At 44.8% G+C, this 23,071-nt stretch overlaps 1 protein-coding gene across 1 annotated transcript in view; it reads left to right on the top strand.

Annotated features, from left to right (window-relative positions):
* The first annotated feature begins 3,891 nt into the window (after positions 1–3,891).
* SLC1A2 (solute carrier family 1 member 2) overlaps positions 3,892–23,071 on the top strand; it is a 189,247-nt gene continuing 170,067 nt past the window's right edge. The window contains exon 1 of the mRNA XM_004369797.3: positions 3,892–3,985. Coding sequence (XP_004369854.1) covers positions 3,969–3,985 — 17 coding nt within the window. The 5' untranslated portion in view covers positions 3,892–3,968. The remainder of the gene's footprint in view (positions 3,986–23,071) is intronic.

Raw genomic sequence — 23,071 nt, 5'->3', positions numbered from 1 at the left:
CTGAACTCCTAGGATTACATATGAATTATACCAATGGGTTCTCCTGTCTTCTGGATTCCAGCTGGCTTTGGCCAACAGGGAGTCCCAGAGGGGAGAGAAGGGCAGGAGGGAAATGAGGTCCAGGTATTTATTCCCAGGCCCCCTTCAAGTGGCTTCCTATGGTAACACAGGTCTCAGCTCCTGTCAGGTGGTCCTCTCCATGCCATGTTAGAATAGCTCTTGGTGTCTTGAGTTATGAAAGCTCCTAGGATGATTAAGATATAGATCTGGTTAATCTAATGGGTCCACTCTGCATTCCAGTAACCTCCCTTCAGGGTGTGTAATTGTGTGCCCCCATTATTACCAGCCGGGGGGGGGCTTCACTATCCCTTATAGTTTCCCTACACCTTTCCCATACCTTTCTGAACAGTCCCTTTATTAAACTTTCCAGGTTACTTAATTTGAATGTGTCATCTTGCTCCAGATGGGACCCTGACTAATACAACCACCCACTAGCTTGGGCAAATTCCTTAATTTCTCTTGGCCTTGGTTTTCTCCTCTGTAAAAGCAGGGGTAATAATACTAGTAAAACTTCTGTAGAAGATCATCTTAAGAATTAAATGAGGTTATACATATAACGTATGATGACACCAGTGGTTCGGTGGTAGAATTCTCACCTTCCATCTGGGAGATCCAGGTTTGATTTCTGACCAATGCACCTCATGCAGAGCCACCATCCATCCGTCAGCGGAGGCTTGCGTGGTGCTGTGATGCCAAACAGGTTTCAGCGGATCTTCCAGACTAACACAAATTAGGAAGAAAGACCTGGTGATTTACTTCCGAAAATCAGCCAGTGCAAACCCTGTGTATCACAACGGTCCAGTCTGCAACTGGTAACGGGATGGCACAGGACTGGGCTCTGTTTTGTTCTATTATACACAAGATGGCCATGAGTCAGAGATGACTCTGGCAACTAGTAACAGCAGCACTGCTGGAATCATGGGAGATATTCCTGTGGTTTCATTCACCAGCTGTCACCTCAGCAGAAAGGGAAGTAAAACCCCCAGATTGTGAAAAGAATATGAGACTGTAAAGGTTGTGCAAGTGACAGCTCCAAATTCAAAGGCACATCTTCCTTTGACAGGGCTTAAGAGAAGATGGGGGTCCTCAAATGTAATACCAACACACAAGAAGAGTTTTTCATCTACAAATTACTTTTTGAAACACGTTTTACCAGATTAAACAATAACTATGAAGAATGAGGATACAGTTAAGGCTTTTTTTTTTTTTTAAAGAAAGTGCCATATTAGAGCGGCTCTTGGTGTCTTGGGTTATGAAGGATCCTAGGATGAATAAGATACAGATCTGGTTAATCTAATGGGGCAGACAGGAAAGACAGAGAGGAGAGAGAAGGGAAGAGATGAAGGAAGGCATGGATGGAGGAAGATGGTTTGGAGTCTAATTGTGAGGTGAAGTGTGCAGTAGAGGTTTTATGTTTGTTTATTTTTCTACTTATTTATTTTTTCTTGTTATTTTCTCATCTGTCTAGTTATCCTGGGATGTTTTGCCAAGAAACTATTCTGCAAGGACTCTTAGAATTAACTCAATATTTTTTGAGGGTTTACTGGGTGTCAGACTCTAGGTAGGAGTCCTTGAATGGTATAAATGGTTAAGCGTGACCACTGGCCAGAAAGGTTGGCGGTTTGTATCCACTCAAAGATGCGACAGGAGACAGGCCCAGCGATCTGCCTCTGAAAGGTCACAGCTTTGAAAACAGTATGGAGCACAGTTGTACTCTGTAACACATATGGTCCCTATGAACCAGAATCCACTGAACACAAGACTCTAGGTTAAGAGGTTTACATATCTTTTAGTTCTGTTAACTCTTCAAGGTGGAGCTCTGGTGTCACAGTGGTTAAGAGCTGGCTGCTAACCAAAAAGGTCGAATTCACCAGCCGCTCCTTGGAAACCCTGTTCTGTCCTGTACGGTCGCTATGAGTCGGAATGGACTCCAAGGCCAGAGGTTTAGTTTTTTTATTTTTTTGTTTTACTCTTCAAGGTTTGGGATTTTATTCCCGTTTTGCAGATGGGTTGAAAAATTTGCGCCAGATTATTCTACGGGGAAGTGGTAAAGCAGCCAAACCTTCCTGCTGGTACTGCATCTCCCTTGGCACGGTCCCCGGACCTGCTCTGCGAATTTCCACGTGGCCGGCCGCCTTCTGTCTTCCGACAAGGGTCAGTACAGTCGCAGGACTAGAAAGCGCGTCACAGGGAAGGAGCATGGAGGGGCGGGCGCAATCCGGACACAGATGGAGTGGTGAGGTTCCGAGACCCCGCCCGGAGTAGCCTGACCGGTCCCAAGCGAATGGCTCAGCACTGCTGACATCTCCGGGACGCCTTTACATTTTGCAAACCTTTCTTAGGAGAGCCTGTTTAATTCTCACCGCCGCTCTGCAAAGGAAGTTATTTTTGGTCCTATTTTCCAGACAAGGAAAGCGAGGCTTTCCTTCTCAGCGGTCAAAGGCTCGGCAGGTGGTGGAGTCGTAGGCTTCGGCTGTGTCCCAGAGATAATGAAATCTGCTCTGCGCTCTCCATTATTATGTAAAGCCGGCGGGGAGGCTCGGACCCTCCCTTGCAAGAGCCCATCTGTCTCAGCGCGCCGCCCCCGGGGCTCAGAAGCCTCGGGGAGCCGAGCGAAGTGGGTGGAGACGCGTCCAACGCCACAAACCACTGCTACCTCTGCGCCCTTCCCAGCCCCCGCCTCCGATGCCGACCTCACTCGGTTTAAAAAACTACGGCCTCCCCTGCACCCCGCCCGCCGCCCCCAAGGAGCTACATTAATATTAATTCCGATGAATAATTGAAGGCCGCAGATTTATTCCGGCCACGGTAGGGGAGTAGGATGCACAGCTGGGCCGCGTTTCGGCAGAGCCACCCGCGCGCTTCTGCCGCGTGGGTTCCCCGGGGCCCGGGACCCCGGGAGTGGGCGCATGGGGTGGGTGTGCCCGTCTGTGAGTATAAGCGTGGGGGTGTGAGCCGGCGCAGGAGTGCCAGGACATAAAGGGGGCGTCCGGAGCTGTTCGTGGGAGGCGGAGACAGTGTGGCATTCCGGGTCTCCGCGCCGTCGCCTGCGCTCCGCCCCGCGCGGGGTAACCCAGGGCCACGCGGCTTGAAGAGAAACAATAGCGACTCCTTGGATCCTGGGCATCTGCCACGGGCTGCCCAGGCTTCCCCGGGCGACCAACAGGGCCTCTTTTCTTATTTTGCTAATTTATGGCGAGAGGCTGCGGGGAGAGACGGCCGAGGAGGGGCCGCGTCTCGCGATGGGGGGGGGGGGACGTCGGTTAAAGGAATCGCCCGAGGCGGCGGCGCGGGTGATGTCAGCCCACGACGAAAATAGAGAGGGATCGCCTGCAAATCCCCAGCTCTGGCGGGGCTAAACCTTCCAATCCCTCCCCGGCCGGCACCAAGCCACGGCGCGCGCACACCCCCCCACCCGCGCGCACGCACACACACACACTCCCCCCGCACACCCAGCCGCACACACACTCCCCCGCCTCTCCCTGCTTTCTCCCCCGCGCTCCGCCACTCTTTGAGTCAGCGAGCCTCGCAGCCAAGCACAGGTGGCAGCGGCGGCCGCGGCGGCCGCGGCGCTAAGTCCCAGCGCGCCCTCCCGCAGCCTCTGGGGCAGCGCTCTCTCTGGGAAGCCACACTCCGAGCCCCCCGAGCGGCCCGCCAGGCGCTGTCGCGGCCGGTGGAGGGGCGCGCAGTACGCTCGCGGTGGAGAGCCAGGAGGGGGATTAGCGCCCGCTGGAGCCTGCTGCGCCCGTTGAGGCGCTAAAGGGCTTACCGGAGAGGGCGTGGGAGGGCGGGGAGAGGCGCCCCTTTAAATACTGCGCGCCACACTCTCGCGCTCACCCGGGTGCCGGCTCACTCCTTTGCCAGTCGCTGCAGGATTCTGCTGAAGAGGAGGGGGCGTTCCCCAGACCATGGCATCCACGGAAGGGTGAGGGGGCTTTTCTCTGTATCTGCGAGGAAGTAGGGAGTGAGGGGACGCGAGGTGGGGACTCCCTGGCCGGGGTGGGGGCTGGGAGACGCCGGCGCCAGACTCGGAGATGTTGGCGGAGCGATAGCTTGCCTGGAGGTGGGACAGTTGGGGGGGGGATTAATTTTCTTTCTTGAGCTTGCTACTTAAGGCTTTCCCGAGGACGATGCGAGAAACGGAATTGTTTTATTTTAATTAAAGGGGTAAGGTGCGATGGCGGTGTGAAAAAGAGTGTAAAGAAGAAATCCTCTTGAGGTTACCTTTAAGGTATAAAAACAATAAGGGACTCGACACGGTGCGAGCGGCAGAGATGGCCCAAGGAAGCAGTGCCTCGAGCGCGGCGCCGGCTGGAAGCCCGGGACTCGCCAGGAATGAATGGGCCGGGGCGGGGCGAGGACCAGCACGCGCGGCTTCGAATGCTGGTTTGCAGAGTGGCCCAGAAGATGCCTGCCGGCTCTGATCGCTCCTTGTCCCTGGATGGCGGAAATTCCCTGGCTAGCTCTAAGACAGGGTGGAAGGAATTTGGGTACTTCTGGGAGGAGACGGGAAAATACGTGGTTTTGGGTAGGGGTGTGGGTGAATGGGTCCCCAGACTCTGGCCCAGGAAGCACTGACTTCCCCATTCTGCCCTGCGCCCCTGGAGCCCTCTCCTGCTTCCTGAGACGGCAGTTGACACGGAGAAAGCTCCCAGCAGTAAGGATAGCTGTCTTTAGCAAGAGGGAGATGGGACTGCGCGGGACCAAAGGATCCCTTGGATAGTCGCACCTAAGAAAGGGTCCAGGAGTCGCGTCCCTGGACCAGTATCTCCCAGGAACATTTTCCGGGTGGGAGAGTCAGAGCGGAAATAAAAGGACAGGTTGGGGGCTCAGCCTTCTGGTTAACTCACAAAATTGTACTAGCCACTTGCAAGAGAGTTCTGGATCTATGTTATGAGGAAAGCAAATAGTCTCTCTTCTGGCTGTGGGCAGTCAAGAGTCCTTGGTGCTGGTACTTTCCAGAGTCTCTCTCTAATAAATTGCACAAACTGTGCAGGTATGTTTTTAGAGGAGCAAGTCTCTAAGCAGGAGAGAAGAACTGGTGTCCAAAGCTAGATCTCTAGACTCCAGCCTCCAACAAGGGAACCAAAAATCCAAACCCGTTGCTGTCCGGTAGATTCCGATTCATAGCGACCCTACAGGACAGAGTAGACCTGCCCCATAGAGTGTCCAAGGCTTAATCTTTATGGAAGCAGACTGCCACATCTTTCTCCCGAGGAGCGGCTGGTGGGTTCAAACCTCTGACCTTTCAGTTAGTAGCCCAGTGCTCAACCATTGCGCCACTGGCTCCTTCCAACAAGGGTGGATGTTTCTATCTAACTCTCTCTCTCCATCCAGCAGAAGAAACTTATCCCTTCTTTGTCTCCTGGAGTCCTTCCAAAGGGTCTGGCATCTTGGGTAGCATGAGAGATTTCATCTCTCTTTTAGCCCTAACAGTTCAGCAGTGTGGACCCTTTTGATTGTTATTTCTCAAAAAAGATGCTCCAGAAAGAGTGTATACAAAGAGGCAGTAAATTGTGCTAAAACCAGTATCTAGAATCAAATATTCATAGCCTATGTAAGTCAACCTCAGTCCTTTTCTGATTATTAATGAAAAAGTCCTTCATACTAGAAAAAAAAATTAAGGTATTTCTGACTGCCTTTAATGGCTTTCTAGAATTACCCCTGCTTGTAAAGGATGAAACGCTGGTGACTTAGATGATTGATCGTATTCTTCCAAGTAGTGCATCCAACTCCTTTTTTTGGATGGCCAGATAGTGAAAGGAGGGGTTAAGACCACAACAATCTCCAGACCGAATGTGTTTGTATCATCTTTGTCCTAAATGAGGGCTGCAAAATGATTTGACATTAAATATAAGGCAAAAATGATTCTCGGTACTTTAACTAGGGTCACGTTAATTAACGCCACGTGTGTGCACTGTGCGTCATTAAGAAAAGATTGGCCAAAGGAACTTGCATGTAGGAGATAAAAAAAATTGAAAAAAATTGAAAGGCTGTGAAACAAATGTAGAAAGAGCTACGACGCATTATCGTTTGACAGTGGTGACCGTGTCAGAAGCTCTGATCTTTCTCTTCTTTCTCTCTTCCTTTCTTCTGTCTTTCCTTCCAGGGCTATCTACTGGGCGCTTGTTGGGTGGAACTCACATGTCAGGCACTCTAGGGGGATACAAAGACATAAGTGGTCTTCAGACTAGCTTTTAGAGGGCTGGCTCCAGTCTAGCACTTGTATTAGTAAACTCTTTACGTGGTTTGGTGAAATTACCTTGTCCCTTCCCAAATCTCTGGTTAATGTGCCTTTATAAAGAAAAATTCACTGAGAATCCTCAGGTTGGTCTCCTTTGCTAACCTTTGCTCTCTAACAATGTGGAAACTGTTTCCTTGAAGCATACATTGCTGAGAACGAAGAAAAATCACAAGGTAGTTAAAACCAGCTACTGTTGAGTCGACTTCGACTCATGGCGACCCTACGTGTGTCAGAGTAGAACTGGGCTCCATAGGGCTTTCAACGGCTGATTTTTCTGAAGTGGTTGACCAGGTCTTTCTTCCGAGGCACCTCTGAGTGGACTCGAACCTCCAGTCTTTCGGTTAGCAGCAGACTGTGTTAACTGTTTGCACCACCCAGGGACTCCAACAATACGGTTAATGCTTTCACTTGATCTGTTTTCATTTCAACTGTGTTTGCTTCCGAATGTTTGGGGAATGGAATAGTATGGTAAACTGACCATTCTGGTTAACATTTACTGGGTGATGTAGTTACAGTCTACACCATATGTTGCTTACCAACTTTTAAAGAATTATTAAAAGCAGTAGTGAAATCTTATGCTTGTTTAGTACTCAGTTTTCCAAGCACATTCATGTACATCACCACGTTTGATTCTTCCAATAACTCTGTGAAGCAGGCAGGCCAATGAAAATAGACTTTCAGAATAAAATAGTATAGAATATAATGTTATATTTCCTGGCAGATTCCAGGACTGGCAGAACTTTGGGGTTATCGTCTGGAAATGTCAGTTTTCATCAAAGAGTGTGCTAGTCATGACTGGTGTAGAAGATTTTACCGGCTTTCTCCCAAATCTTTGGTATACATTCCTTGCAGTTTGCCTTTTGGAATAATTCTTTTTATCAGTCTGTGCACTTGATTGTTGCCTTTGCAGAGTGGACCTAAACTCGGTCTCATTATTTGAGGTTTCTGATTATTTGGGATTTGGATTATTAGCTTCCAGTTTCTGTAAAAATCCACAGTGGACTCTGGTAGTTCCCAGGCCCTGAAAAGTATTTTCCTGCAAAGCGAGATCTAATTTGATAGTTGAGCATTTTCTTTTTTTTTTCTGAGTCCCCTGACATGGCTAGAATTACCCAGACACTTTAAGGTCCCTGACTCAAATTGGAAGGAGATTATAAGTAGTTTGTGGCAGACAGGCTAGTGTCTGTTATTGACTGGGTCGCAATGGAGCACCCAGATGCTATAGAGGTGGGTATTTTAGAAATATGGTCTTGGGGATGAGGGATGGCTAGGTCATCATGTATGTCAGGGACCCATGGCGATCTGTCTTCTAATCAGCTCCCAGGAGCCAAGGGGTCAGGGCTACAGCCGACCATGAGGACTTGGGTTTCAGTTCAGCTTAGAGGGCAAACAAAACAGAAAACTGCTGACGGCAGAAAAACCCTGGCAAGGGAGACCTCCTGAATTTATTATTTCAAGCAAACAAAAGCAAAACATAAAGATTGCCTTCTCCCTCCTCCTCTTGGGAATGAGGATGAGGTCAGTTGTAGCAAGCACCCACTGAGCAGACTTACTTATTGGGATGGGAATGGAGGGGATAGGGTTTGGGCACGAGAGGGTTTGCATAATGCACGCGTTAGGCTTTGCTGGAGTTTTCATTTCTCATTTTCTAATTTCAAGAATATAAAAGTCGGCCTCCTTGGGTAAAATAGGTATTAGTGGAACCAGGAGAAAGCCATTTCATGTTTATTAAGACAGTCTCTAGTGAGTAATTGAAAGCATCTCTGTAATTCTCAAGTAACTTCTAAAGCCAAATGAAACTTGTGAAATGGAAAAGCCAGAATGTAAAAACCAAAAGACAAATCTGTTCATCAGCATCAATAGCCCCTTCTCTTCCTCTTTTGTGCTTCATGATCCCATGCTATCTCCTTTGGCTTCAGCTTTAAGGGAAGTATCAGACAAGGAACAGTCCTGTAAGAGGTGACACTTGGGCTGCAAAATCAAGCAATGTTTAACAGCTAAGTGTGAGATTTCTGGGTCAGTGTGCCAGGAATCCTACAGATCCAGGGTTGCAAAGGTTTTTCACAGTCTGAAGCTCAATGCAGGTTGATTTCAATGAAAATCTCCCTACTTCCATCCTTCTCCATGGCAGTATTTATACAACGCCTAGATCACTGGTTTTACCCCCTTTTAAGGCAAACTAAATTGTTTTCTGCACTAATTTTCCCCCCATTGGACTCGCTTGCCTCTGGGAATGAACTGAATCTACGCTTCATTTCAATCATCTGCTATAATTATTTTAATTTAATAAGACGTCGATAATTTTAAATCCTCTAGCAATAGTAAGCGGAAGCATCTTTATCAAGGTACAATTTTAGTTTTGTTTGTATTTTAAGAAATTGTCCTGGCAGTCTGCAAAAGCTAACAAATGCCAAACACCGCCTTGCTTGCAGTCTTCTCGTTCATGCCCTTAACAGCTTGTTGGGTGCAGGCAGGATGTTTCACAGAAGGGGTTTTAGAATCCAGATTATGGCAAATCGCTTTATTTACCATGATGCTGGGTTTGCTGTCTCTTCCCTCTGTCCGCCCCTCACCCCTCAGCGCACCAAGTGCCAGGTCCTTGGAGTGAATTAATTAAGGGAGTGTTTAAAAATATCTCATTGCTCCATCTCCACGTGCTCCATCATTGATTGGAGGCAGATGGGGCGCATATTTGTCAGTACAAGAGAAAAAGACCAGTGTCTCGTTATCAGTCTGTCTGGTTGGCCTAAAATGATGGCAGAAAAGACAGTGGACCAGCGGTATTAAAGGAAAATGAAGAAAAGGGTAGACCCTTCCTTAAACTTTAAAGAAGAATACCTCATGTACTTAGTGCTCTTAAAAAAAATTATCAGCAGTGTTGATTTTTAAATATGTATGTGTGTATGTATGTATTTAATTTCTTGGACAAGCAGATATGTCATCTGTCTGCTGACCTGCTGTCTGGTGTTTTTGGCAATCTCTGCAGCTGCTTTGGATTAGAGATGAATTGAGCAAGGATTGTCCTTTAAAATTGTAATGATGAGAAGGTACTCCATTTTGGCAGCTGGACTTGATCTGAGTCAATCCTGGCTGCCTCTAGGAAAGATGACAGCAAATGTCAAAGACCTTGGATGAAATCCTTGGGGACAAAGCAGGAGACATTGTCCCCACACTCCTCTGTGTTTTAGACGCTTCATTGAAATGGCTGAAAGTACTTTCTTTTGTTAAATTTGGCGAGGAGTACCATCTGTTACTTGCTGTTGGTAATCTGGCATGGAACTTTCCATCGTGTGCTTCTGCCATCCCAGGTTCTCAACCACTGTACTCACTGGATCACAGAGCTAGTGACAGAGTAGAAAGTTTCTCTGAGGTCTGTCTGCCTCCCAAACTTTGCTCTTTCCACAGCATTAGATGGGTACTGGGTGCCTGTGGACTATATGTGCTCCACAGGCATATATGTATATATATATACATATATATATATAAAACACACACACACACGTGCGCATATAATTTGGTTTTTGCTCACACAGGATTTTGAAACTGTTTGAATTATTTGCCTATACTTAAAAATTTTTACCTAAAAAAAGAAAAAAGCCCTGATTCCGGCATCTCTCAATAATTGGAAGATTTGATGACACAGGACCTGCCCTTTTGTTCTATTACCATTTATTGAGTGATTATAGCCTGGTACTGTTCTAAGCATTTTACAGTATATGGCAAGGACTGTTATTATCCCCATTTTACAGGTATAGTAACTGAGGCATAGAAACGTTAATTTGCCTAACGTTTCACAGCTAGTGATTGGAAAGCTAGGCAGGCTTCAAACCCATAGCTTCGGGACCCATGTCCTAACCACTAGGTGACACTGTTTAGTCTCGTAGGACAGGATTTAGCTGGGGCTGAGGAGTGGCTGTCCCCTGAAACAGGGATGTGCCTTCTGGGTTGGGCACAATCTTTTCTGGGACCACTTCATTCATGTTCCCTGCCTGACCCTTTGCTTCTCTAAGGCAGCTATTGAGAGAATAAGACTTGGGATTCCAGCTTCTTAGGGTATTCCATTGCCTGGTGGTATGGATTGGAAGAGTTATTCAACAGCCCATCTCTGTGTAATGAAAGATAATCCAAGCTACTTAAAAAAAAAAAAGCCCTTAACCACTACTTTCTTGTTATTTCCTTTCATTTACTCTGGGTTGTTCGTAACGGAGCGTTCTTTTGTAGTTATTGGTTGTCTGGAAGCAATAACAACTCATAGCAACCCTACAGGACGGAGTAGAACTGCCCCATAGTTTCCAAGGAGTGCCTGGTGGATTCAAACTGCTGACTTTTTGGTTATCAGCTATAGCTCTTAACCGCTGCGCCACCAGGGTCGCAGCGCTATGAGTTGAAATCAGCTCGATGGCAGCAGGTTTGGTTTTTTTTTGTTTGGAAGCAATAACACTGTCTCATCTAGATGCAGTGCTTTGAAACACCTCAGGGCATGACCATATGGGTCCCATCCTTTGGAATACTGAGACTTGGGACATATTCTAGAGGGTATACGACTTTCGGAGTCCCTGGGTGGTGCAAACAGTTAATGTGTTCAGCTGCTCCCTGAAAGTTGGAGGTTTGAATCCACCCAGAGGCAGCTTGGAAGAAAGACCTGACAATTTACTTCGAAAAATCAGTCATTGAAAACCCTATGGAACACAGTTCTACTCTGACATACATGGGTCACCTTGAGTTCGAATCAACTTGATGGCAACTGGTTTTATACGTCTCTTACTGGCAAACGTAGCTGAGCATTAGGAGCTTCTGGGACTTCAAGCACGGCTGGCCCCACCCCTCTTGTGGTGGGGCTGATAGTTTTTTGCAACGAATGCAAACAGTGATGACCTAGGGATGCCTTTTGAGCTAAGAAATCTTTCAGTGGCCCTGTTTTTGTGTATTTCTCAGAGTGGCAGTTTGCTGATCAACCAACAGGTGGCAGTAAATGTCAGCACTTTGTCCAGACTGATGTTTGGACTCCCATTGGAAGCCCCTTGGTTCTTAGGGAATCCCAATTCCCACAGCATTCCATTCGCTTGTGATTAAAAATAGGTTCTCCACCAAATATATATGTACTTTGGTAATAGTGGGACAATTAACATATATTGGCAATGTTAACAGATATAATTGCAAATAAATACAAACAGGACCATTCATTGGAACTAATTCCAAGTTTATATGACTTTACATCCATGACTTCATTTAATCCTTGGGGAACTCCTATCGAATATTGTGTTCATTTTACAGATGTGGAAACTGGAGCTTAGAGACGCTTTGATTTTATGTTGTTACTGGGACACCTTGCTTTTTTGTCATCTAATTCTACTGTTTTATATTACCCACACTTTGCAATTAGTTAACATTTCCTTAAAATTTCACAAGCCCTTTCTTTGTTTTTTATTGCCCCAGTGGGTGTTTTCCATCATTTTGGTAAAAGAAAGCAAGATTGCCAAGTGTCTATGAGGAAAGAGATTATAAAGAGTTTAAGAGACAATGCCCAAGAAGGACAAAATTGATTACAGGAAGAAGTCAACTTATCTTTGAGTGGAGATGTGAAATTCTAAAGAAAATGCCACCTTCCCCTCTCCCCCGCAAAAAAGTGGGAATAAGGCTGGATAACTGAGAATGATCAGTCTGTAGATGTCAATCCAAAGAGCTTCAAATGGAGGAAGCAAATGGAAGTGCAAGAAGGGAGACAAGGTCAACGAAAGAAAAAGCATTCTTCTCTACGAAGTATCAGGGGAAGCCAACTGCTGCAGACCAGATTATTTTTGTTGGTTTTATCTTAGTCTTTTCTTTTAAGGGCAGTTGGGATCTGATAATGAGCTTTGCTGGGAAAGTAGATGGAAGACAACATGAACAAAGCACACTTAGATAAACTTGTTTAGGGGTGAAATGGATAGGTGTCAGCTGACAACACTCGTCTCAGACACTCTAAAGGAACTGATGGTCCCCGGGGAATTAGTTCAGCTATTATTTTCCTATATTTATATGCAACATATGGTCTTGAAAGAGTGTCAAGAAAGAATATTGCACTAATTTCTAAGAATAGAATAGAGAGTAATGGAATTATAGACTGGATCTATTCCCCAAGTGTTTTTTCTGAGATTAAAAGTAATCAATCAACAGACATTAGTAAAATCATTGTAGAATCGTAGCACTGAAAGAATCATGGATTTTTAGATCATGATTAACTGCTATCATTTCAAATGAAGAACTGATCATTTGTAAGAGTTGATCTATTCATCTCAAAACATTCAAATCTGGGCTCTTTTCACAGACACTGATACATTGGGTTTGAGGCATTGTTGCTGGTCTGTGTGGGGAAACAGACTTGTAGATTTGTGTGCATAAGGTTTGTGGGCAGAGGGAGAAGTTAAAAGTCACAATACACGCCTCAGCCCACTCACAGGGAGCTCTGGAGCCCGCATGGCCCTGCATAAAGGTCCTGGATTGAGGAAGGAGCTCTGGCCTTTCTATCCCTGCATCAATTAGCCCTTGGTTGAGGGCTGTGCTAGGAAATGGGGCATGGCCCTGGGTGAGTCTATGGTAAGGCTTTGGAGGCAGATTTAGCTAAGAGCTGTCATTCACCAGTGCTTCCAGCAGCTGGGCAAATGAATCCTCCAATTCTGAAGAATGGGGATCTGGGCTGCCTACCACAGCATCCACTACAGACTCCAAATTCAAATGTTTGAGAGAGAAGAAAATAATGAGGGCAGTTGTTTTTAATCTGAAATATTCAGGCCTCAGCAAAGTTCTCATCTGTGATAAAATGTTATACCTTAAGAGGAATATGTAGTAGGGGGAAAATAGGAGGGAAAGTAGATTCTGGTGGGTAAGGATGGGGATAGTTAAGGTCCGTTCCCTTCCTCAGTTTTAGCTATGATGCACACAGCTACCAAGGACAGGCCACAGAAGCCCTTCTGTTCACTCCAGTCCTTCCAAGGGTGTCTGGTCCAACAGGAGGAAGGTTATCTGAAATTGCTGCCTTAGAAAGGAGATCAACTCTAGAAACATTAATCTAGTATCTATCTAGAGTGTTGAGTGTAATGGAAGAGGCCAGAAGGAGCAATAGAGAGATGGATTGGGAACCAGAGTATAGCTATTATTGATATTTCCAGTGTTGACAGCAGCTGTTTCTATATCCCTACCAGTGTTCTTTCCCACGGAGTGCTTACCGGGGAAAAGGTGGGCAATGAACTGGATAACCTCTTCTGGAAAATCCATTGCATTGTTCTGTTGATTCCAGAAGCCATGCATTCTCTCAAGCCAAAGATACTTGCATGCTGACATTTCTCTGCTCTATTCCCTTAGTAAATATTAAGATATGTTCAGAGATGAAAGAACACCATTGTACAAGGCCTTGTAGATTATACCTATGTGGGTATTTCCCCTTATTTTCTCACTTCAGCTGACTCTTTCTGAAACCAGGACATTGATTATCATTGTGTTTGTATTTCTGTTAGCATCACTTAATTCACGTGGCTCAATGTAGAGCAATAGAAGGTAAAGCAAGCCAAACAAAGTCCTGTTGAAAGTCACCTTTCCTTCCTTCCCTTACCTGTGCTTATGAGGTACAAATCTGTTATTTTCTGTAGCAGGTAGATATTGTGCATATTTCTAGCATTTGGGTAAAGACTTCACTGATTGTATTCCATCTACATTTAGAAAATACATTTTGTACATAGACTATAACGATCAGCTAAATAAAATGTTATGAGGTATTTGCAGTTCACAGTGAGAGAAATTATTTTTAACAAAAAATGTAAACTTTTTGTCTTCTTTTCCCAAGACAAAAATACATGGCATTATTGAAACAACAGCAACAACACCTCAGATATTACAAAGTGGCATAAAGTGAAGAAGCAGAAGACCGTCTCCCACCCCAATCCTCTTCTCTAGAAATTCTAATATTTTGTTGTCTTTTGAGACATTTTTCTGTGTACATGTAAACATACTATTCCTAAAATGCAAATTGGATTACCCTTTAGAGACTGTTCTACGACTTGCTTTTCACTCAATACCTCTAGGTATATATATATATATATATATGTATATAAACCAAACAAAAATCCAAACCTGTCGAGTTGATTTCAACTCATAGCGAACCTATAGGACAAAGTAGAACTGCCCCATAGGGTTTCCAAGGCTGTAAATCTTTATGAAAGGAGACTGCCACATCATTTTCCCACAGAGCGGCTTGTGGATTCAAACTGCCAACCTTTTGGTTAGTAGCTGAGTACTTTAACCACTGTGCCACCACAACTACACACATACACACACACACACACACACACACACACACACACATATGTATGTATATACATATATATATAGCCCTGGTGGTGCAGTGGTTAAGAGCTCAGCTACTAACCAAAAGGCCGGCAGTTAAATCGACTCGACAGCAACCAGTTTTTATGTGTGTGTGTGTGTGTGTATATATATACCAAACCCGTTGCTTTTGAGTCAATTCCACCTCATAGTGACCCTATAGGGCAGAGTAGAACTGCCTCATAGGGTTTCCAAGGAGCGAATGGTGGATTTTAACTGCTGGCCTTTTGGTTAGCAGCCAAATGCTTAACCATTGCACCACCAGGATCTCGTGTGTGTGTGTGTGTGTGTGTGTGTGTCTGTGTCTGTGTGTGTGTGTGTGTGTGTGTGTGTGTGTGTGTGTGTCTGAGTGTGTATGTAGGTTTAAAAATATTTGATAGTATTTCATTGTATGGTTATACAGTAGTTGATTTAGCCAGTCCCTAATTGATAGACAGTTAGCTTATTTTCAAGTCTTCTTTGCTATAACCACGTTGGGTCGAATATGAATTGGAGGAGGAGGTGAGGCAGAAGCTGAGACCAGTTAGAAATGATAGTAATAATTCAGCTGGGAGATAATGACCTGAATTGGAGCACGGGATGTAAATGCGTAACCAGTTTTCAAGGATATCTAGAAGGATTCAATAACCAAGTGCATGTAGGGGTGAGTAGGAGGGGGAGCTTAAAGCCATCTCTCAGGTTCCTGGACTAATCAACTGGGTGTGGGGGATGAATGCAGAAAAGGAATTCAGGGGAAATGGCAAGTTTAAAAGAGATGGTAAGAAATTTGGTTCAGCATATTAGATTAGAATTTTTTGTGGGCCATGCAGTTGGGAATGCTCACTAAGCAGTTGGATACAGGAGAGATTGGAGCCTTTATGGAGTGGTATTTATGATCACAAGAGTAAATAAACTCACCCAGAGAGATCATGAAGCTTGAAAAAATATTGGGCTAAGGACAAGGGCAAGGACTAGAAGGCAGGAGGGGACAGGAAAGCTTGTAATAGGGAAGCCAAGATCGAGAAGGGAGAGTGTTGACATGTCGTGGGGTTGGTAACCAAGGTCACAAAACAGTATTGTTTAATAAGAAGCTAGTTTGTTCTGTAAATCTTCATCTAAAGCATAATAAAAAAAATATTGGGCTAAGGGAAGAATCCTGGGAACTTTTATATCTAAAGATGGACAGAGGAAGGTGATTCAGGGTTCTGGGTGTTGCTAAGTAAGGAGGGGAGTCAGAAGAGAGCAGGGGTCTTGGAGTGGTCAGTGGTGCCATGTACTATAGAAAGGTCAAATAGCCTACGTATTGAAAAAGGGTCATTGCACTAATCAATTACAAGCCATCACTGAGCTTTGCCAGAGCAGTTTCAGCAAAGTGATGGCTACTGTTGTCATATTGGTGTGAATTGAGAATGAGAAGAGAGAAAATGAGTGTAAATGATTATTTTCAAGAATGGCAGTCAAGGAGAAGATGGGAATAGGCAGGTAGATACAGGGGAAATCAGGATTACATTTTTGTGTATTTGTTTTAGTTTTAGTGTGGGTGTGATATAAGCATGTTCATATGCTAAGGGAAGGATTTGATCAGTGAAGTGAGGTCTTGAATACACTTTGTAGAAAATGCTAATGAAGGAAAAAATGAGAACCAGAAGGTAATTCACTGCTTGCTTTGGAGGTTCCTATAGAGGAGGACAGGGTGACTCTGTTCGTGCTTGGCCAAAGCTTCTTCCTGTCTTCCTGTTTGATCCTACAGGATAGGAAGGACACCTCAGAGTGGAGAGGGAGGAAAGGGTCACCAGCCTAGATTGCCGGATCCGTGTGATCAACCCTGGTGATCTGCAGAGTGACTGAGAGGGTAGTCAGCTTGCCATTACTTCTATAGCCTCATCAGTCAGAAAGCTAGACTGGGACGTATCTTGGTGGTGGTTGTTACCTTTTTTTTCTTAGATTCAGCTTCCAGAAGCCTTTCTAAGGGTTCCTAGCTGGAATTATTCTCTTTCTCCCCTTAGCCCTTCATTTGTACTCTTGTATAGCTTGTGAAACTTCCTTGGTCTCAGTCTTGATCCCCATTTTTCTCTCTGACTCTACATTCTCTCTGACTCACTTCCTGGGGATTTACATGACACATGGATACTGATAACTCCCAAATTTATATTTCTGTCTCAGAGCTTTTTTGGAAGCTCCAGACTCATGTCCCACAACCTAATTGACATCTCCATTTGTGTGATAAATAGACACCTCAAACTCACCATGTCCACAATGAAACTCATTTTTTTTCCTGACAACTCATCCCTTCCCTCTCCTAGGTTTCCCCCGTCTCAGTAAATGGCACTACCACCTACCTAGATATTCAAAGCCGGGAATGTAGGTGTTATCCTTGTTTATTTCTCTTCCCTCGGCTCCAAACCATAAGCTCTCTCAATTCTATCTCCAAGAGTTACCTCAATTCTGGCCTCTCCTTTCCATCACCATGGCCATTACATTAGTTCAGACAAACATCATCTCTCTCCTGGAAGCTGCAGAGCCTCCTAATTTTCAGTTCCTCCAATATCCCATGGTCTTACCCACCGTAGGGCCCTTTCCCTTTGTTCTTCAGATGGCTGGTGTCTTGGTTTCCTAGCGCTGCTGTAACAGAAATACCATGAGTGCCTTTGAAGAGCAGAAATTTATTTTTCTCAGTTCTGAAGGCTAGAAGTCCAAATCAGCGTCTCAACTGTTTATTCCTTACTTATTGGTAGCCTTAGGCATTCCTTGGTTCCTTGGAGGTCCTCACATGGCATCTGTCTTCCCCCCATGTGTGGGTGTGTGTCTCTTTGTCCATTTTCCGCTTTTTATAACTCAGAAGTGATTAGGTTTAGGATCCACCCTATACTGGTATGACCTCAACTGACTGACTGATTACATTACATTAAATTGCATATGGAAGGTGATTATATTACATTAGATTACATTATGGAAGGCAATTACTTTACATTACATTAGATGCAAAGTAATTATGTTAGATTACATCCATAGGTTAGGGTTTCAACACCTTTTGCGGAGGACATAATTTAATCCATAATAGCTAGTATCCTCTTATCTATAGCATCCTTTAGTTCTCAGCTTAAATGCCACCTTCTCAGACCACTCCACCTAAAATAGGTCTCCCTCTCTTAGTCCTATCTCATCCCCTTGTTTGTTTCGTCACTCCATCAATTACGATTTTAAAATATTTAACTTATTCTCTTGCTTATTTTTATCTGCCTCCCTTATTGGAATGTAAACACCAGGAGGGCAGGGACAGTTTTTGTCTTGTTCATCATGCCATTCCTGAGGCCTAATGCAATGCAGTCCATAAGCATTTAGTGATTGAATGACAATTGATCTCAGCCCGGGGGAGCAAGGAAGGCTTCTCAGAAGAGGTGACATTTGAGCTGGTCCTCTTCCAGGGAGTTTGTCCCCATTACACTTTGTTCAGACCTCTCTTACGGCACTTAATTGTAATTGTGTGCTAAGAGTTTTTGTGTCTGTGTGCTCACTATCCTGGTATCTCTGCGAGGATCAGGACTACATTAATTTCTTTGTGCCCCAGCTTATCATTATCACAATAAATGTCTGTGTAATTGAATTGTCTACCTTGAGAAAGAGATATACGAGGACAGAGGGAGGATAGAAGGGAGCAGACTTAGGGGGTAACAAGACCAAGGTTGAGAAAACACGTCCTTAGGCATGTTGGGCCATGGTTCTCTTTGAAAGGTTCTGTTGATCAGCTGAACATACCCTGCCTACCAGTCAATAACCAGTCTTTTTATTACTAAGGGTTAGTAGGGTCAAGGGGGCTACAAGAATAATCAAACCATTTACTGTCAGTTGGGCAGCAGCTCATTTTATGAAGCCGAAAATGTATTTGTCATAGTCAGTCATGTCCCCATGCTGCTGCCTGGAAAAGATTACAAACCCCTGCATCTGAGGTTATTTCAAAATGCAGTGAAGTTTAATCAGATAAAAACCTTTGAACCCCTCCTCCATCTTTCCCAAGACAGACTGCCTCCTCTTAGACTGATGTTTGTCTACTATCTATTCCTTTTCCTTGTTGTTCGTAAAAGAAAATAGGGAGAAGCTTGCAAACATATGATATTCAGATATAAAGAAGGGATTTCTTAAATCAAATATGATTTTTAAATTGCATCAGTGAATAAAATCCAGGGCTCAGCACTTCAAATTCTTATTATAAAACTGATTTGGAAAAAGAAGAGTTGCCAGAAACTGCCAATATTTTTGTTAAACTGATACTTTTAAATAGATTCTGAATGTACGTAATCATTCCCAACAGCATTGTCTTACTCTGGCTTCCTATTGTAGTAGGAAAAAAGAGCTACAGGTTTAGAAATAATAAGGCTTGTAGTTGGTATGTGTGTTTTCTGATATCCTAAATAAAGATGTTGTTGGTGTCTTTTCTGCAAACCCATCCAGCTGGTATGGATTGAACTGTGTCCCCCCATGCCGAATAGAAAATTGTTGCCTGGTCCTGCACCATCCTGATGGTTGGTTGTGGATCGGACTGTCATAATGCATAGGATTTTCATTGGCTGATTAACTTGCCAGGCCTTTCTTCCAAGTCCCTCTTAGTCTGGAAGCTCTGCTGAAACCTGTTCAGCATCATAACAACAAACAAGTCTCCACTGACAGATGGGTGGTGGCTGTGCATGAGGTGCATTGGCCGGGATCAAATCTGGGGCTCCTGCATGGAAGGTGAGAATTCTACCACAGAACCACCAAAGCCTCCTAAATAAAGATGTTTGGTATCTCTATAGTTCCTAAGATGGAGTTCTTTTCTGGAGCTTTCTGGGGGCTGGACATGTTGGGGGGTATTTGGAGTGAGCTGGTGGGGTACAGTTGCTGTCAAATTAATTCTGACTCGTGGTGACTTCACGTGTTTCAGAGTGAAACAGTGCTCCATAGGGTTTTCAGTGGCTGATTTTTTGGGGAAGGAGATTGCCAGGCCTTTCTTCTGAGGTGCTTCTGGGTGGACTTGAACTTCCAACCTTTCAGTTAGCAGCTGAAAACATTAACCGTTTGCACCACCCAGAGACTCTGCCTGGCGTCTTTTTGACTCTTGGCACTCTTGCAGTGTGAATCCTGTGATTGGATGGGGGGCCAGTTTAAGGAACCCCTTTCCTCAGCCTTGTGGGAAAGTCTGTCATCACTCATCATCCTTATGGGAAATGCTAGATTCCTCTGCTCAGAGCCAGGGTATCCAAACTGCCCTTTCTGAGGTGAAAGTAGAACCAACAGAAACAGAGACACTATGTTTCATAGTCTCCTCTGATATAGAAGTCATTGTTAGCTGGGAGAACCAATCATAAACCGATAGCGCCTTTGCTTTCTTTGTTTTCTCCCTTTCTCTGAAGACTCTCCTGCGGACTTCAGGGCAAGTAAACTCCAGATCTCAAGATGGAATCCGCACAGAATTGTTCAGCAATCAGTATGACCAAACACGTTTGTCCGGCAGGGGGCCCTGTGGAGCCACTCCTCAGCCAGCTGTAGGGCAATGGTGATTTCCCTCCTGTACCGGAGCAGGAGCCAGAGGGCGATTTGCCTGGGTCCCAGGCCAGCACCAGCTGTTGCCTTGGTTTTTAAGAAGGAAAACCGTACCACTTTGATTACTTACATTCCAGGTGACCTCGAGTTGTTAAATCAACTCGTAGATCAGCGCTCTCTGGAGGCCAAGGCTACACCTGGGAAAACTGGGCAGATATTGAGACTGTTGACAGCAGTCACCACTGACCACCTGGTTCCTTGCCTGGCCCCGGGTCCTGTCTTCCTCGTCTTCTTCCTTCTCTCCGAGAGTCATCAGCAGGGCTTGGCAGAATTTGCTGACTCCGAAGCTTGGGTATGTCCAACCTGGTTTTGTCTGGGTTATTAACAGACTTTTTAGCATGAAGGGGAAACCATAAGGAAGAAGAGAGGCTTTTAAAGCTGAAGGGAAAGACACTTGAGGGGTTGAAAAGTACATTTTGAAAAGATTGGAGAGGCCCCAGAATAAACAATACAAGAATGGAAGCATGGAAACAGATACTCTGTGTTTTCTGAAACGACTAACAAGCCATCCCAGAAGTCTAGCTTGTGTTTCAACTCAATCGGAAGCAGGCAATAAAATCAAAATAGCTGTGAAAATGCTGTTTTTATTAAAGGGCGTACTCCCTTAGGAGGTGGTCGTAGAAGAACTAGGGACTTAGGCATGTCCATATGTTTGTCTGAGGAGCCCTGGTGGCACAGTGGTTAAAGTGTTCAACTGGAAACTGAAAGGTTGGCCGTGTGAAGCCACCAGCTGGACCACAGGAGAAAGATGTGGCAGTCTACTTCTGTAAAGATTTCAGCCTTGGAAACTCTGGGGGGCAGTTCTACTGTGCCCTATAGGGTCGCTATGAGCCAGAATCAGCTCAACAGCAACGGGTTATACGTCTGTCTAACGAGGCCTTTCCTACTCCTGAGCTACTGAGGCTGGCCAGGAGATGAAGATGTTTCTATGTTTTCTGGAGCAGGATCCTCAGGATCCTGTCCAGCTGTGGCTTCCGTGTCCACTTAGGGGGCATTTTAAATTAACCTTTGAGTGTCTCATGTCATAGGATCACAGGATATTTGTTGAATAAGTGAAAGCAGCCAGAGAGCTCACTAGATGATTTCTGGTTTCTTCTTCAAGAGAATCTTACATTATTTGAGTGTAAACATAGGAACAGGGAGCCCTGATGGGGCAGTGGTTAAGTGCTCAGCTGCTAGCCAAAAGGTCAGTGGTTTGAACCCACCAGCCAGAACCCACCAGCTGCTCCAAGAGACGAAAGACCTGACAATCTACTCCCATAAAGAGTACAGCCTAGGAAACCCTATGGGATATTCTACTCTGTTCCGTAGGGTCACTATGAGTTGGAATCGACTCGACGGCAACAACAGATTTCCTCTCTGATTTACTGCATAGGAACATGGGGAAGCAAGGCTGGCATTATGGCATGTGACTCAGACGGGCCCTGCCCTTGTTTTAATGCTTTGCTCTTGTGGTCTTGAAGTTTCTTAATAACAAGGAGCCTCGCATTTTCATTTTGCGCTGGGCCCCACGCATTGTGTGGCCAGTCTTGCAGGGAAGCCACAGATGTGCAGGCCTGTATAAAATACTGCTAATGGTGCTGATGAGCATGATGAAGATGATGAGCTTGAGGATAATCTGCCCCCTTGCATTGCACTAGAATATCCCAATAATGAGAGACTGCGTGAAACAGCTTCTGGGAGCCAGTGTTGCACAGTGGTTAAAAGGATTGTCTTTTATATTCAGAAGGACCTAAGTGAGAATTCCTGTTCCACCACCTACGAGCTGTATGACTTGAGGGAAGTCAGCCTCTCTGAGATTCAGTTTCTTCATCTGTTAAACAGGGACAGTATCGCTTACCTGCCAGGGTTTTGGTAAAGATTAAGACGGACATATGTGAAGGCTTTGCATAGTGCCTGGCTCTCATCGTTCTTCCTGGAATAGCATTACTGTGTTACTTTTAGCCTGCTGAACTTAGGTTGGGTTAGCTGTCAGTCTCCTGACTTTGCAAATTAGGTTGCTAACACTCCGTGCATACCCACAGGTATGTTTGCTAATTCTTTATCCAGAGCCACAGGTGATAAGATTAGAAAATAGGTCCTGGACTTCTTTGATCATGAATGGTGTATTTACATTAGCGAAGGTTTATTTCAAGATTTTTCTCTTATGTGCTTTTAACCCTGTAATATCAGAGTGTTTCCAAGCAAGGGCGCCTACTCCGCCTGCTCATTTATTCTTTCTGAATGTCTAAAGATAAGACTGTATGTTTCAGGAGATGGTGAAGCAGAGGGACAGAGAGCATAACAGGTGTCCAGGCATAGATCAGATGGCCACTAGACAGGGATACTGTGGAGGGCAGCGATGTCTCGAGAGGAAGGGCTTAGCTGGATAACTGTTGCTTTCTTTCACACTGAGGGTCTATGATTTCTTCTCTGTGATTTGCCCCATCAACTCCAACAGTCTGTGGTTCAAGATTTCCAACACCTTAAAGCATCGTAAGGGGCGTTTGATCACTAACCCTATGATAGATGGCGGAGTTGAGTTTGAGTAACTGAGACATGTATGACAGAATGTTAAAATGACCAGGTGAGCAGGTATGTGGGGGTAAAAGGAACGTATGTGTGGTATAGAAAAGAATGACTATATCTTCCAAATAAAACCTAAAATTGCATGCTAACAGGCACTAAAAGATTTCTATATGATTATTTTTAAAGGAAGCCAAGCAATTAGAAAGACTTCCTTTTTTAATATTAATTATTAATGTTATTTCCTTTTGTACTGGAGCTTTTTATACAAGTTGTAGAACACTCTCATGATTTCTTCATCTGTAGATGTGTAGAGTTCACACAGTATTTTAAGGGCTTTGCATTCCT

This window comes from Trichechus manatus, unplaced genomic scaffold, assembly GCF_000243295.1.
Source record: "Trichechus manatus latirostris isolate Lorelei unplaced genomic scaffold, TriManLat1.0 scaffold00006, whole genome shotgun sequence".
NCBI lineage: Eukaryota > Metazoa > Chordata > Mammalia > Sirenia > Trichechidae > Trichechus > Trichechus manatus.
The sequence above is the reverse complement of the archived record's forward strand: the minus strand, read 5'-3'. Positions and strand labels throughout refer to the sequence as shown.